General features: G+C 37.9%; 1 protein-coding gene across 1 annotated transcript; it reads left to right on the top strand.

The window, feature by feature from the left end:
* The first annotated feature begins 482 nt into the window (after nucleotides 1–482).
* On the top strand, nucleotides 483–19132 carry colgalt2b (collagen beta(1-O)galactosyltransferase 2b). Its single transcript, XM_079897461.1, has 12 exons — nucleotides 483–839; nucleotides 10086–10196; nucleotides 11110–11227; nucleotides 11390–11524; nucleotides 11743–11947; nucleotides 13167–13286; nucleotides 13767–13840; nucleotides 14000–14106; nucleotides 14232–14364; nucleotides 15445–15572; nucleotides 15683–15889; nucleotides 17794–19132. The coding sequence occupies exons 1-12, from the start codon at nucleotides 610–612 to the stop codon at nucleotides 18065–18067; spliced, it is 1842 nt and encodes a 613-aa protein (XP_079753587.1). The 5' UTR covers nucleotides 483–609; the 3' UTR covers nucleotides 18068–19132.
* The last annotated feature ends 1279 nt before the right edge of the window (nucleotides 19133–20411 follow it).

Here is a 20411-nt window from a genome sequence, read left to right as displayed (position 1 = left end):
ACATGAACTCTCAGAAGTGTTGGGATACACACGACGAGACGCGAATGGAATGAGATCGAGCACCCGATCCCGATGATGGAATTAAATGAGCAATGAGGAAAGAATGGGGGAAAGGGGAAATAAAGCGCTCTGCACAACATCGTTTCAAAAGCAAAAATAATAAATAAACAATTATATATTCTTTAATTTTTCACCTTTATTATAGGCTAGCCTATAACATAGGCATATTAGCTGCCTAAGCCATATAGCCTATGGGTTGGGTTATGCGGTAGAAAATATCATTTTGACCTGATATAGAATCAAAGGAAGTTTAATATAGTGAAACAAATGTGTGTGTGTGTGTGTGTGTGTGTGTGTGTGTGTGTGTGTGTGTCTGACTATAACTTCATATCTCATCCTTGCTGATCTGTCCTGGTGATGGTGAAGAAGGGTGTGAAAATCTGGAGGAGGCAACCCACTTTCTCAAAGGTGACCAGTCTAAACCTCTCCACCTCTCTCTACTCCTCCTTACCCACCCTCTCTCTGTCTTTCAGCCTCTCATTCATTCACTCACATAAAGTAGGCTACCCCGCTCAGGTTGTGACAGCGGTGCATGTCCATCAGGCAGAGATGCCGGCTGAGGTATTCGTGATTGCAGCTGTGATTTGCGCTCTGATGGCGCAAAACTGCCGTGGGGAACTTGTGGCTCACGTGCAGGACCTTAATCCCGTGCCCGAATCCTCCCTGCTTAAACCCAAAGTCATGATCACGATTTTGGCTCGGAACTCGGCGCACAGCCTGCCGTATTACTTGGGCTGCATCGACCGCCTGGACTACCCGAAGGACCGGATTGCGATATGGTGAGAATCTGTTGTGGAGTGCTGCTGTTGAGGACGGGTAATGTGTGTGTGAGAGAGATGAGATGGTTTGCTTTTGCAGCAAGTGTGATGGTTGAAAACTGAGAAGGTCTTGTACATAGTGGAGTTATTGTGGAGCGCGCGCATGCAGGTAAGGTTAGGTTAATGAAAACCTTCTGGCAGATAGAGGAACAGAGACGCCGCTGTCTGCGTGAAGCAGACCTGTAAAAGCGGTTTACTACACTGTCACGCGTGTGAGCAAGGGTTTAATTACATGTTAAACGAAGATGAAAGACATTTAGCTGATTAGGCAACATATCCTATCGGTTCTCTTTATAGCCTAGAGTGCAAATTTTTAAAATTACGTTTTAAGAGAACTTCTGTCAGCATCATTTTTGGGGAGCAATAGTTTACTTTCGTACAGAGCAAACCTACCGTAGTCCTACGTGAACAATCTGAACATCTGCGTTTGCGACATAGGCTAATATGGGAATGCTAATAATCAATAAATAAAATCTGAAAGTAGGCTAATGGCAGTATTGCTACTACTTATGTTTTGTAACTTACGAAACATTAATGACTCGAATGGCTTGCTGTGAACTTCAATTGAGCGAGTAGGCCTACAACTTTTGTAAAAACTTGTAAAAGCTGATAAAACGCACAGGATAGCCTATGCCATGATAGGTTATATATATATAGAGAGAGAGAGAGAGAGAGAGACTATATATGTTCCCCATATTGTGATGTAGATCAGAGTGAAACAAAAAAAAAATGTTGGTTGGGGATTTGATTCTATGCATTAGTTGTTGACTGGAGCTTTATGTGTGGGTGTTGCATTCAAAAGTGAATGCAGATTTAATGCAAGCTTGTAAAAAATCTGCATATGTCACCAGAGGGAATTGTGGTCCAATTGTGACATTTTGATTAACATTATTAAAAAGAAAAAGAAAAATCATGAATGCATTGTTCACAGTAAGATAAATAACATGCATTTAGAAAATATATAAGGTGAATTTTCATTTCATGACAACGTAAAATAAATTGGCTGTCTTTGGACTATATTTCTTGTATGTGCACTATCAGGAAGACCTTCAGAAGTTTACTGAACAAACAGAGCAGTCAAATGACAGGCTGAAATTCTCACTGCTTTGCGAAAGAATGCTGGGAATTAGGGGGAAGAAAGGATGGAGAGAGAGAGAGAGAGAGAGAGAGGAAAGGGCAGGGGAGGGGCACTGTTGAAAATTATACAGGGGCACCACGAGTGGCCTAACAATCCACATTCCATCCCTATTGACCATGTGCAGAGGTCACCCACTATAACACCTCTCTCTAACTTTCTCTTCTCTGATTTGTTATGGAAGTACCTCAGATTGGATCAGAGACGGTTTAAGGTGGAGGAGACATGTTTACACTAGAATTTGCATGTGCATTAATTCAGCTAGCCTGAAAAATACTGTTATGGCATGATTTGAACAGAATAAGCGACACTTAAGATAGTATTTTATTGCTGTAATTGCTGTAATCCTGACTAACAGTTTGGAGATTTTCTGTCTTTTTCTGTTCAAGTAAATAATTGCTGTATAGCCTACTTGTATACCTAAGGCATTCAAGATGGCCACCAAGTGTGCCATTAAATTAAAATTCACTGGATATATTGGTTAAATGCAAGTTATTGATCTTACTGTGAACAGTTCCCTGCATGTTTAATCAATATACCATAATTTGGACTTCTAGTAAAATAACAGACTTCTCTTTGCTGATGTATGCAGGACTTCTCCAATCAATTTGTTCACTTTAACCCTTTATTACAAGCTCGCATTGAGATCTGCCTCCATCCAATCAACAACCAATGAGTAGACCCAAATCCCCGCCTTTCAATTTTTTCTTTTTCAACAATCCGTTTCACTTGGATGTACTTTGCAATATTGAAGAAAAGATCTGTCGCCACTTCTGTTACATCACAAATTTAAAGGGACCTTGATTACAGTGAGTGTTTCTGCAATAGACTGCTTTAGCATGAGCAAAGCTACTGAAATGCTGAAGAGAATTGTGAGTGCAAACATGGGAGACCGAGAGGGCAATCTCATCTGACACTGTCCTGATTAATGACTCTGACAGTCTTAAGTAATAAAGAGGGAAGTTTTAAAGAGTGTGAATCCAGCATCATGTTCCCCAGAGGCAAAGTCCTGTAATTAGCGAAACGGTGTTCAAGCTAATGCTGCTAACACAGCTTATGACCTAAGTTAGACATGACTGATCAAGTTACAGTCAGATTTATTAAACACAGACTCGTTTATGAGAGCTGACTGATCTTTTGTGCCTGTCTACTTGTCTTATCGGCATGATATGATTTTCTTGACATCTATGCAAGAAGTTTCCCTTTGGACTCAGGTGTTCGTTCCAGCAGTTATGATGCTGTTGTTGAGGAATGCTGGGCATTTTGGCAAGTTAAATTAACAAAGCATGGTGAATAAAACAAAGCAGTTGAGAAAAGGACAGAGATATGTTGGGTACTGAGCTGAAGGAAATCTGTAAATGATTGTTTGCATGAGCGTTGCTGTAATCAAAACCCTGGCACAGTATCAGTTCAGTGTGGTCTAAAGCCTAACTTGAACTTTTCTGCCGCTCTCCTTCAGTATTGTTCTCTTCAGCATGTCCAGAACCAGTTTCTGCTCTTTCCAACAATAGTTGTGTCCATTTAGTTGTCCATCCCATACACTCAAACCTCAGAAGGCCTCAAGGGGTTCAAGAGTAGAGGAACAATAGTGCACAAAAGTCCAGACGGCAGGACGATTGCTGGCTTTAGTCACGGCTGTCTAGAGTCGAGCTGGAGCAGTAGTTTATTGGTGTGCAGTGTGTTGAGTTAGGGCAGGTGACCAAATAATCTGTTATGTAAAAATGTAATGGTTAAAAAAGCCATGTAATATCATAAGAGACTGTGTCAGGACTGAATAAATTAGTAATTTAACTTAGTTGGAAAGCCCTTGGTCGAATAGGTCGTATATTACCACATTCTAGACCCAAAAAGAACTAATATTGTGAAATTTTTTTACCATTTAAAATAAGTGTTGTCTGTTGTAATACATTCTCAAAATGTAATTTCGTCCTGTGATGCAAAGCTGAATTTTTTAACAGACATTACTCCAGTCTGCAGTGTCACGTGATCCTTAAGAAATCATTCTAATGTGCTGATTTGCTGCTCAAGAAACATTTCTGATTATTATTAATGTTGAAAACAGTTGTGCTGCTTTCTTTTTGATGTAGCCTAGTATGTAAAGTTCAAAATATAAATCTTTTGTAACATTAAATGTCTTTACAATCTCTTTTGATTTGATCAAATGCGTCCTTGCTGAACAAAAGATTACTTCTTTGAAAAAGTTGTACTGACCCCAAATTTTTGAATGGTAGTGTATATAATTCTAATGAGTTTTTGCAAAAAGAAATGTATACATATAGGCTAATAGTTCATCATAATATAAATGTCGCATCATTTTCATTGTGTCACTTTCTTGCAACTCTGGAGTGATTAGTCACATGGCTCAGTTGTTTTACTCAAAATGTTCTGTGGTCCAATGCAGCTGCTATTGAGATATTTGGGAATGCTTATGCATAGCTCTCCCCAGACATTATAATAGACTTCCTTGGGTCTGACAATCTAATAGGCTTTTGTCACAGTCTAAGTTGTCTTAGGTTGTCCCAAATGGCACACTGATGACAAAAGACAGGCATGCGTGAAGTGAGCAGCTCTGCAGGGACATATTTTAGTGAATAGCGAGGTATTTCGTGAGGTTTGTGTTGCTGTCTGCTGGATTCATCCTTCTGGTAAACCCGCTGGGATTACTAACATTGTCTACACAGCAAGCAATCAATCTATATGTCACCCTCTCACTGTTTCAATCTTTTTCTCTAATTTTTTTTCACTGTCTCTTGCTCTTGTTCACATAGATTTTCACATTGTAGCTGATGTGTTTATATTCTCAGGAAGGTGGAGGGAGAGTCTCTGAGTTTATGTGAATGTTTGATGAACTCTGTCAGTGCGTCAGGTGAGACTGTGGGAATCTCTCCTTCTCTAGGCTAGTCTATGATCCTACTGTATAGTATGTGCTTGAACAAAACAGTTTTGTCTTTACCGATGTGTGCTTGTTTTGTGTGATTTCCTTCTGAAAGATTTACAATTAATTTGACTCTTTGTTGCTTTTATCAGATTTGTAACTCCAAAACAGATGTATAAGAGAACAATGAGGCACTGAAAAGCTCATAATGATGTGGATGGATCTGCTATACAATCTCTGAGGCTGTAGTTTGCAGCTGTATCAAATTAAATATATTGGTACTTTTAATGTGAATGTGATTATGTACTTGTAAAAAAATGTGTTTTGTTAAATGTCATGAAGCTGGTACTTGGCATAAATTGCTGGTTTCAGCAGGGATGAACTGTCATCATACTCTATAGTTGTGTTTGTGTGTGACATGGCAAAGCTGTGTTGACAGAGGATGGCTGGAGGAATTTGAGTACAGCAGAGTTTTCACGAGCCCTTTTGCCCCCTCCTCAATCTACAGAGCCAGTGAGCCACGTCAGCCCATGCATGGGGGCAGAGCCACTGCAAAGCAGACACACACATGCACACGTTTTTGTCTATTATCAGGATTTTCATAGACATAATAATTTTATACCGTACTACAAACTTTACATTCTATCCCCTAACCCTAAACCTACCCCTTACAAAAACATTTCACATTTTTACTTAAAAAATAAAAACATAATTTAGTATGATTTATAAGCTGTTTTCCTCATGGGGACCAAAAAAAAGGTCCCCACAAGGACAAGGATTTTGGATATTGCCATCGTTTGGCTATATATATACTGTATATGTACAGATATCTGTGTCTGGCTGTGTTTTAACTAATGGACATTTTCATTGATATTTACAAAGCAGCAAACTTTGTCCAATTTTTGTTGTAACTTCAGGGATAGTTCACCTACTGTAAAAATTAAAATCATTTACTAATCTTCATGTTGTTCCAAAATTGTATGCATGTTTTCATATCTGTTGAACACAAAATAAGTTTAAAGCAAAATGTCTGTTCACTGAAAGTCAGTGGTCCTTGGACCCCATTTGCTTGTATTGTATAGACAAAAACAGTTCTTCAAATATATTGTGTTTTGCAGAAGAGAATAAGTCCTACAGTTTTGGAACGACATGAGGGTGAGTAAATAATGACTTTGAATTAAAATTTTTGCATGAACCATCCCTTAAAATTATGAGTGTGGTGGGTCGCATCAGCACATGTGATGTTACAAATCATCAGAGCATCTAAAAGAAAATCAACGCTGATATAGAAAAGATACTTGTGTAATGTATTATTCAAGACTGTTCTCTGTCATTATTTACACACATGCTCATAATACAGCAGACACTGTCATTGTTATAGTTGAAACAGGTAATTGGCCTAGTAGGAAGTTTTTTACTGTCTTGTCTGAGCACGTTTAGATTAGCGTTTCGTTTTTATCTATCTATGTGGTTTATCCAATTCAGGATTTTTTTTGCATGTAATCTAATCTTTTTTTTCTGTTTATCTGTGATGGCTGTACTGTGCAGGTGGAAAGAGCATAAGATGTGCGTGTATGGAGGTGAGTAGCATGTGGTGTCCAGATGCTGTCAAAAATAAGGTCATATGGAGGAGAAACAGAGAGACAAAAAGAGAGAGTGAGCCTCGAGCAGTCAGATAATGAGCTGGAGACTTACAATAAACTTCAAAAAGGTTTTTATAAGCAAAGTCCAGCTTCCTCCAAGCACAGCAGGAGCACATACATACATACAAATCTAGAGTTAAATATCCTGCCATGCACACACACGCAGCCCTAAACACTTTTCATCACCTTTATCATGAGGTCCACTTACAGAATAGTGCAAGTGAAATAACTTTCAGTAGTAAAAGGTGTTTAACAGTGAAATAACAGATTACTTGCTGCTTGGACTGAGGATTTATGTCCCAAACATAAAAAAAAAAAAGAATATAAATCAATACACAGATAGGGGAAAGTACTTAAATAATTGCACCTGGACCATATTCAGAAAATGAAGTGTATGTAACGTGGTCAGTGTGAGATGTCTGTTGTGGCCCTTGGGTGTGGAAATTTGTTAGAGATCGAAAGGTGAGAGTGAAAGGTGAGGAGAATGTGTCTGCCCGGATATATAACTGATCGAACCTTCAGAAACCAGAAGTTTGAGTCATTCATAGGCTGGCAGGTTCAAATTCTTCAGGCTGTTTGCTTGTCCGGTCATGAATATGAATGTTGACTCCTACAGCCAGAGCTCAAAGACTTCAAACAGGCAGAAATTCACTGACTTGAAAATTGGCTTAATTTTTCATTATACATTGTTCTTTTGATTTTGAGAAATATGATCCAGATATTTTCTTTTCTCATCATATACAGGCATCTTGCAAGCATATAGTAATATAGCATAAAGTCTGCAGAAATCATAAATCTCAATACCCCAGATTGTGTGTATACTTGCACACTTCAGCATGTGTATATGTGCAGTTTTCTTTGTCATGGATCAACATAACCCAAAATGCATTGTTTGGGTCTCGCCCCAGGAGGGTTGGAGAGCACATGTGAAATCATTAGCTATTAAAGAGGCATTTACAGAGATGCAGAGTGTCCATTTATCATAGATGTTTATATCGGTTGCAGCAGTGTGATGGAATCACAATTATATAAACCTCATATAAATGCTAGAATGAACAGAACTGATGAACATAAGAATGAAAAATTGCATGCAAAGAAAAGCTAACACACGTGTATTTATCCTCATTTAATAACATGCACATGCATTGCTTTTCTGCTTCATTGTTCGTTCTGATTTTGAAGGATTTTTCACAGATGTTCTGGAAAAATTGCAGCTTGAAGGGCTGTTTTCCTTTTAAAACAACTGTGGCACACTCACATTCGCTGAAGTCATCAGAAAAGCAGTGCGTGTCTGAAACCAGTGATCTTTTTGACACGGCATTACCTGTCATTACCTGTGTGTCAGGTGTTTCGAACCAGTGATAAAGAACCAGACTGCTTATCAAGTTCAGTGCTGTCTGTTCCCCCTGCTGTCATTCACTCATAAAACCTCTTTGTCGGGATATGTTGTTAAGAGTGAGACTGTCTTGACTTGAGTTATTGTCTATGTTTGTGTGAGTGACAAAATAGCAGTTGTGGTGCTAGTATGCACACACTGAATGCACTGTTATCTGTTTGTGGGTGGTGTATGTGAATATGCAGGTTTACACTAGTATTATTCACTGCAGATGTTCGTGGCAGACATAGGCGTAGATTTGGGAGGCGGCTGTGGTAAAAATATATGTACAGGGTCTGCGAGTAAAAACCAGTGTTGGCGAGTATATGAAACCGTGGCAATCACCAGTTGGCGGGTAACATTTTTATGAATTCTAACAATGGAGAACATGAACGTGAACAAACGTGAACAAACGTGACAGTTGACGGGCCAGTGCTGCATCGTCACGGACTTAAAATATTTTACGTTCGATTTAAATATTCGAACGTAAGAAGATGCGAAAGGGAACTCAATTCGTTACTCGCAGTGCGTGTGCGTGATACTGAATTGAGCTTTCTTTCACGTCTTCTTGCACTTGAACAGACATATTCAATCAAAATTGTCAAAATGCCCTTCTTGGCAAGTATCCTAATATAAACATAGTCAGTTGCCATTAGTGAATGTAAACAGTTGAGAAAGAAAATGCATTAGCTCTTAAAGTGACAGCAGCCTAATATTCCTGTTGCTGTCTGGTTTTTTTTATGTTAATTAAACAACAAAAGACAAAGAAAAATCTTTTGTAACTTTATTAAGGATTACTCTGTTTCATGGCTGGTAAAAAAAATCTATGGCTGGTAAATTTTCCATTGGCAGGTGTGGCAAAAAGTTAGTTTTAGTCCCTTTATATACATTTTATTCATATTTTTGTGTTGTTAAAAATATCCAAACATACTTTTATTTATTTGAATTAATTTACCTGCGAATAGAATAGATTAATAGAACAGATAACACAGGATAGCCTTTTTTCCTCAGATAATATATTTTGAATAGCCCATGTTTTGTCTTGTTTCACTGGCAAACAGTTTTTATCACTTGTTTGACTAAACCTTAGTAAATTTAGCAAAGTTTATGCTTTAAATCAAGTAAACAGTGTAATTTTTAGTTTTTGTTTTGTTTTTTAGCTAAATTTAGGCCTGTATTGTGTAAAGGATGTATAATTTGTACTGGAAGATGAGACAAAATGCTGATTAAGAACATTTAACCTTTTTTTGTGCTCTTTTACACATTAGGTGAAAAGAATCCAGTTTAATATGCCTCGTTGTCGTTGCTTCAATTATCATCCTGCTACTACTGTAGAACAGCCATGTTGTGTATAACAGTATAAATATGAATATAAACACCAGGTGGATTTTATTTCTGGTAAAGGTGGGGCGAGGAAATGTGCATGCGTGTGTGAATGTGACGACTGAGGTGATGTCAATATTTGTTGGTTCTTTCCCACACGGTTTTACTGCAGAGTCCCTGTGCAGTGGAGGTTTCCATTGGCACGGCCAAACAGCCCTGACTCAACTAAGGACACTGTGTGTTTGTTTACATGTGATTTCCACAACCCTCAGTGTAGTAATACTGGGGAAACTTACTGTTATGTCACAGCGTTTGTATGTTTGGCGCTTTTAATGTAGTAAAAACATGAATTAGTTGGTCTATTTTGCATACATTTTGTTGCAAGTGATGGTATCTTGTTTTATGAAGTCTTTAATGGCTCATCTTTTGCATGCTTAAATCTGCACTTTATCTCTGAGTTGCCAGCAACATATTTAAGTTTGCTATGCTAGGCTCTTGAAATGCTAATATGAAACTTAGACAATACATCTTTTACCTCTCACAAGCGGTTGTCAAGTGCCTCACTTCCTTGCAAGCCCATAACCGCTCCTGAGGAATTTATCAGCTCTGGGAATACAGCGCTAGCTGCTAGCTAGCACTGTCAAATAGCAATTTTGACATCTTCATGTGAATTTTAATAGTCTTATCAAGCTCTGCCACAAGTCTTTGAGTCTAGGAGAAGGAAATACTAACACATGGTTCACTGTTTCACCCTAGCCTGAGGGAAGCATCTCTTTCACTGCTCCTGATGAGCAGCTGTTTTTGGAGATTGTCTTATGTTAAAATGAAATAAACTCACCTTTGTCGTTTCTTGAAGGGCTGCAACGGACCATAATGTGGACAACACCACAGGCATCCTGAGAGAATGGCTGAAGAACAGGCAGAGCAGATATCATTACGTGGAGTGGAGACCCATGGATGAGCCACGGTTGGTTAAAAACATCTTGTTTCAGAACAGATGGTTTCAAAGTCAATTAGCACTAATGGCTGTTTATGTCGGGAATTTGCAACAGTCTACTAATCTCTTTCCCTTCTAAATCTAATGATTTCCAGAACAGGGATTAAATAATTAATTATCGACCTCTATGACCTTCTGCCATGGAACACAAATAGAAATGTTTTGAATAATTTCATATTATATTTATATATTATATCATGTTATGTTATACTCATTTTCATGTACTTAAAGAATAAGCACATGTGTTTTTAAGCTTAAAAAATTATACAAAAGCACCATAAGTATTATGACAGTGTTCCATATGACTCACGCTATATTCTAAGTCTTCAGAAATCATATGATAGCTTTTTGTGAGAAAAACTTTAAAATTGAAATTTTGTTCACTGACAATCTTGATACTGTGTTCATGAGAGTTCATAAGAAAAGTAACAACATCTAATTTGTAAACGAGTTGCTCTTTTGAGTCAAATCTTTCTAATGAATCAGTTCACAAAACCTAGTCTGAATGATTCTTTCTTAGCAATGCATGTATTTAGTTTTGACATTTACTCAGATTGCTGAAGATAAACTGAGAACTAAAACAAAATAATAAAAACTAAAAAGAACATAACATTACACAAAAGTACTGGTGTTGTCAGTACTTTGCCCTAGTGGTTAGTGCACTTGCTCCAGCACATTATGCCATGATGCTCATGCAGAGGATGTGAGTTTGAGTTTGTTTTATTTTCCAAATCTTATCCCTATCATTTCTTGAAAAAATAGAAGAATAGAAGAAGAAAAAATAGAAGAAGATAAGATTAAGTTGGTTTATTATAGGAGTAGAAAGAGTTTTATTAAATGTTATTTTAAGAAAAAGTGTATGCATCTTCTTTTCTGATGTAAGGTCATACACGGATGAGTGGGGGCCGAAACACTGGGCTCCGTCTCGTTTCAATCATCTAATGAAGCTCAGGCAGGCGGCACTGAAGACTGCACGAGAACGCTGGGCTGATTATATCCTGGTAAGATGCTGCCATTCTTGTAATAGTTGACTTATTTATGTTGCATCTGTTAGACCCATGTTAAATAAAACCACAAGTACTAATACTCCAACTATATTCATCATATGCCACTCATGTTCCACAAATGATACAAAAAAACTCATCTCTCTCTCTTTCTCTCAGTTTGTTGACAGTGATAACCTCCTGACCAACCCACGGGTGCTGGATCTCATGATGGCGGAGAATTTCACACTGGTGGCGCCTATGCTGGATTCCCGATCCCTCTACTCAAACTTCTGGTGTGGCATCACACCTCAGGTACAGCTCTGTCAGAAAACAGACAGGAGAAAGAAAGTCATACAGGTTTGGAATGACATGAGGGTGAATAAATGATGACAGAATTTTCATTTTTGGGTGAACTATCCCTATAAGGCAAGATTTCTTCAATAGTACACAGAAAACTAATTTGTACATTCACAATGAAATCTAATTATGACCAGTACTTCAATAGCCTGGTTTCTCTGCCATCATCTCAGGGTTATTACAAGCGCACCCCAGACTACCAGCCTATCCGTGAGTGGAAGCGTTTGGGCTGTTTCTCAGTTCCCATGGTGCACTCCACCTTCCTGCTGGATCTGAGACGTAGCGCCACGCTGGACATGGCCTTCTACCCACCTCACCCAGACTACAGCTGGGCGTTTGATGACATTATGGTCTTTGCGTTCTCCGCGCGACAAACTGGTGAGAGATCTCCTCTGGGTTGCTTTAACAGCCGTCCATTAGAAATAATCTCTATTTTTCTGACTTACAATGTTTTATAACTTACTATCAACTATAACTAACAATGAACAAAAAAAATGTCTAGCATTTATTAATCTGATAAATTATAAATATTTAAGTTAAATATTAAATAATAAAATGAAACGCTATAATCATATTACTGCATTATGACCAAACATGAAAAATAGTATATTTGACATTACATGTATTCGTTTAGCACATATGATAATCACATATCACAATATAAAATATATTAAGATTATGTATAGATTAAGCCAGGATTAAGCCTCGATGAAGTTCAATTAGGGCATTTAAGTAGCTTCTATAATGTGCCTTAGAAAAAAACATTACTGGTGTGTATCTTAAGACAAAACAATAGAACTGACATATTTCAAGATATGTCAGTGCAAGTTGCTTTCAGTTAAAACAGCTCAAACATGCGTTTTAGTCTGGGACTAAACTTAAGCCTTGTCCGTGAAACCGGGGGAAAATGTTAAAAATGTGTTAGCGTATGTAGAAATTAACATTATGCAAGATTAATAAATGTTTCTGAAGTATTTTTCATTGTTAGTTTGTGGTAACCTAATGCATGAACTAATGTTAAAACATTGACCATTATTGCAAGTGTTTCCATTTTATTATTCAAGTGTATGAGCTGTTTTTGAAATGAGTGTTTTTAAGCACAGAATGTTTTCAGAGCAAACAGATCAAGGCAGTTAAAGTGGCGTTCCTCTGTTTTTGGGACCCAGAACAGACACGGATCAGAACACAACACATAATTCACCGCACCTCCAACTGTCCAGCTCCAGTATATGTTGCTGAGGAGGGTTTGTGTTAGTGTAGCGTCACTGCCGGATAATCCTGTGGTTAATATAACCAGCTCCATCTGGGTGTTTTTATGGCCTCTTTGAGTGTTTGTGGATAATCAGGAAATAATGTGTGTCTGTGTGTGTGAGAGGGAGAGAGAGAGCATGCTGTGGAGTTACAGTAAATCCAGAGAACACACAGCTAACATAAAGTCGATAAATCAGGATTCCAAACTCACCCATGATTACAAACTGTAACAGCACACAAACACATGTAACACTCATGTTTCTAGTTGTATTGGGTGGGCTATACAGTGTTTGCTGCAGATCATTTCCATGAAGTGTATGTATTATGCTGTTGTTTTTCTCTGTAGGTGTACAGATGTACGTGTGTAACAGAGAACATTACGGTTTTCTGCCTGTACCTCTGAAGGCCCAGCAAAGTGTAGAAGACGAGAAGGAGAGTTTCATACACACCATCACTGAGGCCATGAGTAAGTATTATACAATACTAATTATATATTAAAGAATGGATGTTCATATATATACTGACCACATACATTTGAACAGTAGTGTATCTATATATGCATACATGCACTCACATGCATTTGTTTTTTTGTCATGGAGGGGATTTTCCTTTGACTTCTTTTGTTTTTATGCTGAGCTTATGTTTTCTTTTCGTTGCCTTAACACTCACTGAAACCTTTGTGAATTATTATGTTTTCATGACGACATTGAGTATATTTATAAAGGTATTTTCTTCTTTGGGACCGTTGGCAAATACACAAACACCCATAATGGAGCACACCCATGGCCACTGCCCCTAATAAACCACCATTTTTCCAGCACTTCATCTCTTTTACACTTTATATTTTCAACCTCCATTAATTGGAGGTTATATTTACATTTTGTTATGTTCCAATGTATAACTGTCAGATGTGCATTTAATCAGCGTCAAATGCCTTTTCTTACAGTCGATCATAACATAAAACCCTCCGAGTTCCTCTTCACTCCACCCAAACCCCAGGACAAGATGGGCTTTGATGAGGTGAGAGAGCAGAATCTCTGGAATGCCTTGCTTGACTGGACACTCATGATGGTTATCCTGCAGAGAAACTTCAGCTGATTTAAGCTTCTTTGATGTGACATTTTCTTATTTTGTCCTGCTTCATTCCTCAGACTCTCTCGTTCTCTCTTTTCCCCTCAGATCTTTCTGATTAATCTGAAGCGGAGGTTGGACCGAAGGGAACGGATGTTGAACACAATGGCGGTGCTGGGTGTTGAGGCTACGCTGATTGATGCTGTAGATGGGAAGTAGGTCATCAAGGGGACGTTCTGTGGCATCACATTTATGATGTTAGCGTATTTTGAAATGTGGCAGAACAATTCAAGTGAAAGTGCTTCAAATTTTGTTGATCTTACCTTCTGTACTCTCTCAGGTCACTGAATACATCTCAGCTTCAGGCTCTAGGTATAGAGATGATCCCGGAATATAAAGATCCGTACTCCGGTAGGGTTCTGACACGCGGAGAGATTGGCTGCTTCCTCAGCCACCACTTCACCTGGAAACAGGTAAAACACACACTCACATATAAACAAATATGTGGCACTTTAAAAAAACAGGGTACAGAATATGGTCCAAAGTAAAAAAAAATTGTCTTGTTCTGTAAAAATGTAGTGGAAGGTGTCCTTAAAGTCCCCCTGTAGTCAATCATTTTATCCCTTAAAACTCACATTTGATCACCAAAATGACATATTTAAATGCTTTAAAAACATATGAATATGCAAATTAGCCCCGCCTCCACTCACTCACACCAGCTCAGAGATCCACTCGTTGACGATCACATATTGACGTGATTGGTTACAAGGTAGTTTGTGATGTCAGAAACTGATTTCAAATTGCGTTTTTGAGACTGTCTTTGGTTCACTGCAGTTTTAAGGAGAAAATACTCAGCAATGGTGTTGACTTATGAATTTGTTCATGGTTTGTCTTAAAGCATGTCTAAAAACACTTCATATACATATAAACAACATTAAAAGCTTGATTTTCACCACTGGGGGACTTTAAGCAAATGCTGATTGTCAACATCAGGATGTCAAACTAAATATCATTAGATTACAGTGACTTTATTTTCTTTTAATTTTATATATAGTTTGCGATTTTTTTTGTGCACAATTTGGGATGTGTCTAAATAGAATTTTAAACTCTGCTTTTTTTTTTTTTTTTTTTTTTTAGCGTAATGTCAAATAAATATCAAATTTAAATACATGGAAATTTATACTTCTCATGAATTAAAGAATAATATTGGTTTAATAAATGTTTTATTCTTATAACTTGTAAAAGAGTTGAATGGTTGAGCTTGACATTCTTTCAAGGCTAAGATTTGTATAAAAATGTATATATTTAGACACAAACACAGGGACACTGGAGTTCCTGTGTCTTTGTTTTGCCTTTAATGGAATCTTTTAAGATGACAGCTGTTAGTTTTTAACATAAACCAAATTTATTAATATAGTATAACTGTACAGTTAATCTCAGCTGGACAAGCAACACTCCAGTAAATGTTACCATTTGCTGAAACAATCATTTCAAGAGACAGCGTGTTTTCTGTTTAGTCCCAGTAGTTTACAGGTGCACGATGTGTGTAATAGGTGGTGGAGAGGGGTCTGCAACATGTGCTGGTGTTGGAGGATGACGTGAGGTTTGAGCCTCGGTTTAAGAGGAGGTTACAGACCATCATGGAGGATGTTGAAAAAGCTCAGCTGAACTGGGACCTCATGTAAGAATAACACCAGCTGATAACAAGCACATGATAGCATCTTTTCACCGCTCAACAAAAACATCTTTCTACATCTCTGTATCTTTCTCTTTCTTCGTCTTTCTCCATAGATATGTGGGCCGTAAGCGGATGCAAGTAGCTCAGCCGGAGGTGTCTGTAGAGAGTGTGAATAACTTGGTGAAGGCCGATTACTCGTACTGGACTCTAGGTTACGCTCTTTCACAGCAGGGGGCCAAGAAACTCCTCGCTGCTCAGCCACTTGGCAAGATGCTCCCTGTAGACGAGTTCCTGCCAGTCATGTTCAACAAACACCCTAAGTGAGTGAGATGGATGGATGGATGGATGGATGGATGGATGGATGGATGGATGGATGGATGGATGGATGGATGGATGGATGGATGGATGGATGGATGCACAGATGGGTGGATGCTTATTCTTAAATGACAACGGTTCAGCTATGTCTATTAAACCTTTGAAAAGTACGATCACATCTGACCCATAGAGCAGTTGTCATGTATAGGTATAAAACAGCTTCACAAACAGTCTTTTCAACCACACAAGAATCACTGTTAAAATTGTCACAGTAATTAAAATTGTTCACAGAAGTACTGAGATAAAAGTTTATAGTTCAGATATAAACACTGGTGTTTACATTAGCGATCAAAATAGAGTAAATGGCCTTGACACTTCAAATAAAGATTGTATCAATTACATTGTTACATCAGTAGATGGCGACAAGTGACTGAAAATGTAATTACCATTGAATCATTCATTCGAGAGATTCATTTAAAAACGCTAATTCATCCAGTAATGAAACAAGTGAAGTCTTTATGAGTGAGTCACTGAATCATTCATTCAAACTGTTTTTAAAAATTAGTTAAAATTACGTTATTTTGTGATTCTCAATTTATCCCGATTCGTGCAGCTATAGATAGATAGATAGGTAGATAGATTGATTTTTTTGCAGCGGTTACACACAGGTACACACTGAGGCTGTATTGCTGAGTGGCACAGAAACAGTACTAGATTGTTCAGGGTGAGAAAATAAGTATGGTGTCCCTGCTGGGTCACACAATGACTGCCTTTCTACCTCATTTCCTCTAGTGGGAGAACTGCTCAGCACTGGCTGTGCCCCCATATGTGTCGCCTTTACTGGCCCTTCTCTTTCTCTCCTTCAGCACCCTGCGGTCCTTCTCCCCTGTTGTCTAGCATTCTCTGGCTTCCCCTGTCTTTCTCCCTGCTCTTTCTTTGAGGAATTTTGGGAAGGGCCAGTTCTTCCTGTTGCCCCATATTAGAGGGACAAAATTCCCATTGATAGCTGAGTTTGGGGGAAGGGGCATTGGTATAAGACAGATGGATTACTGTATAAATATACTCCACTTTCTGTGTGTTTTGGTGTGTGTGTGTGTGTGTGTGTGTGAGAGAGAGAGTGAGATAAAGACTCATTGTGTACCCCAAGTGTGTGAATTTACTCTTGTATATAAGCGTAAAGTGTAGTAAAATATGCAATGTTTTCATGTCCTATGGAGATTATCTAGCATAACCATCATATAATCACAGAATCATTACTAAATGATAAAATATAAACATTATGTAAATAATATTAATTTTAACATTATATACTCTACCATTCAAAGGTTTGGGGTTTAATGGTGAAAGATTTTTTTTTTTAAAGAAATTAATACTTGTATTGTGTTTCTTTTGAACTTTTGTTTAAAATATATCACAGTTTCCAAAAAAAAAAAAAAAAAATTTAACAGCACAACTGTTGTCAACATTGATAATAATAAGAAATGTTCCTTGAGCATGAGATCAGCATATTAGAATGATTTCTGAAGGATCATGTGACACTGACTGGAGTAATGATGCTGAAAATTCAGCTTGGCCATTACAGGAACATTTTTATATTTTTAATATAAATAGAAAACAGTTATTTTAAATTGTAATACTTTTTCCACAATATTACTGTTTTAATGTATTGTTGTTTAAATAAATGCCACCTTGGTGAGCAGAAGAAACATCTTTAAAAAACCTTACCAACCCCAAATTTTTGAACAGTATATAAATCACATAAAAAAAATGATATGAATAATTTATCCACTAATTTTTTTTCTTTCTTCCTGTTTGTAATTTTTCCCATGCCCTTGCTTTTCTTCCCCTTTCATCTTTGCGCTCTCTCTCTCTCTCTCTCTCTCTCTCTCTCTCTCTCTCTCTCTCTCAGTGAGGCATACATGTCTCACTTTGATTCCAGGGATCTTCGTGCTTTCTCTGTTGAGCCATTGCTGTTGTACCCAACACACTATACGGGCGAGCCGGGTTACTTCAGCGACACTGAGACGTCCACTATTTGGGATGACGAGGCTGTCAACACAGACTGGGACAGACAGTATGCCCAAAAAACTACCCAGCAGGCACAAATTCGCTCCGTCGCCCAGAACAGTGTCACCGGGGACACACCACCGCCTGCGTCCCGAGCCTCGCGAGACGAACTCTGAGTTCTCTATGTGTTCTCGAACTACACAACTGAATGACAAAACACACTGACTCATTGACAGCTCACTCCTCAATGTCCAGCAGTCCCCTCCTCCTTGGCGACACATCAGCCAATAGCATGACAGCTGGCTGGGATGCTCGAACACCATTGGCTGGCTGATTGATTTTGCACAAAGACACACAAGCTCTTTTTGTTTCCACTTTATTTATTTCATCATGCCTTCCAGAGACATTGAGGGCCCAAACTGTCCCTGATGGACACTTCAAAGTGTTTGAAGGATGAGGACACTGCGGAAGGACTGGACAGAGAAACACAGACATATGATATTTAGATTTGGTTTTGTTAGTCAATGAACAAGACAGATGAATCTTTATTTTAAAGATTTCTTTTTATATTGTAATATAAAAACAGATACAGTTTATGCGCAGTTTAATAAAAGAATCGTATGCCTGTCCACATTTCTACTGTATATTATCAGGAAAGAAATAATATTTTAAGTTGTTGTATTTTAATAGAATCACCAAATCACTTTTTAATGTCATTCATGTGTCAAGTATATTTTAGAGCCAAAAATTAAGAGCATTGGTTACATGTTTTTAAGTTGTACTGTATTTAAAACCCTGTTAAAAACATGTTAAATTGCCATAGAAGGAGAACATGGTAGGCTACTCCATGTGACACATCATTGAAGACACACACTGGTCATTAAGTATGTGAATTAATGAATGAGAACAGCTGTACAAAATCTATTTCAAAGCGTGTGTGAGACAAGTGGTGCTTTTGTGTTATTGTTAACATCCTATTGTCACTAAGTCCTTCCAGAATATTCCTGGAGGCTCAAAAATATACATATTCCATGTATCTTAAAAGAGTGTATGATTCAACTGGGCATTATGTCATGTATAATAATTAGAAATAGCTCTCATTTTTCCAGACACACTTGTATTTTTCCACCCAGCAGGCTGGCTCCTGTTCTCTGACTGTCTATTTCTTTACCTTCTTTGAAGATGTCATGGTGCTGGTGGTGGGCTGATTCAATAAAACTGACCGATCAATACTATAATGCATCTAATGATGTCCAGGAAAGCCTCAGATTCATTTAGATATATCAGCAACCTTTTTGTGCTTGGTTAGTTAACTGTCATCTTGAATAACATGTACTTCCAACAGCCTCAGGCTGTTTATCTGCTAAACTCTCATAGATGTGTTTGAAACCTCCATTCAGTGTAGAAGGGTTGAGTACTTACTTGGGTTATTGTTAAAATGGGCGGCTCCTGCATTTGGCTACCAAAACATGGCACATTCTGAAAACTTTGACCATAAATAAGCTTGCCATTTCAGAATGTGATGCCAATTTTATTTGTTCTGTGAGTAAATAAGAGATGTTTATTCAAAGCAGCTCACAATTTTACCAGTGCTAAAATGTCAAGTCTGTGCCATCACTGCAATTAGTTTAACTGATACATTTAGTTCACTTGACATTATTGTGATAGAATAAAGAGCGGGAAGGCCTTTTGTTTTTACAAATCAGAATGGGAATCATAGCATGACACAAATATGTAGCCTAGTAGCCTACAGTAGATGTCTTGCTATATTATTTCGGTGGTGTAGGCTACACTATGGTGTGCATTTAAATATAAACGCTCAACGCAATCTGTTTCATGAGTAGCAAAATGCTGTTTGGTAGTTCCTTCGTGCTGTAATATTAGGAGACCCTGCCATCTGCTGGAGCTTAGTGGTATTGCAGTTTGTCTGTGAGGTTCAAAGGCATGGTGGGTAATGGTGACTCAAAACATCACTTTCATATCGGTGTCCATGCTGGAATGTAGAATGTTATCTGGCCTCTAGAGACATTTAAATCATCATTAAGATAGGATGATAATGCATTTTACTTACACACTCAAATAAAACATGCTGGCTCATGAACTTATACTGTGAAATACTCTTGTATACCAGAGGTGGACAGTAGGCTAACTAAGTACATTTACTTACATGTAATTACATTTACATTTACTGTAGCCTACTTAAGTACACTTTTTGAGTATCTGTACTTTACTTGAGTATTATTATATCTGTAAACCTTTTACTTTAACTTCACTACATTTGAAAGACAAATATTTTTACTCCACTACGTTTCTGTCAAGGTCTTTGAGTAAAAAGTAGTAACGTCAGTCAGGGGATGATTTTGGTTGCATGGGTTGCATTTTGGTTGGAAATACAAGTCGGTCTGACGTCAGAACCCTATAGGCATTCAGAGGCACAAGGTACTGTAAGTATTAGGACAGTATAGTATCAAGAAAGTTAACGAACCGGGACTTAAACTGAAAAACAACAAATGTCAGTTC

The sequence above is a fragment of the Squalius cephalus genome (genome assembly GCF_949319135.1).
Source record: "Squalius cephalus genome assembly, chromosome: 16".
In the NCBI taxonomy this organism is placed as follows: domain Eukaryota; kingdom Metazoa; phylum Chordata; class Actinopteri; order Cypriniformes; family Leuciscidae; genus Squalius; species Squalius cephalus.
The sequence above is the reverse complement of the archived record's forward strand: the minus strand, read 5'-3'. Positions and strand labels throughout refer to the sequence as shown.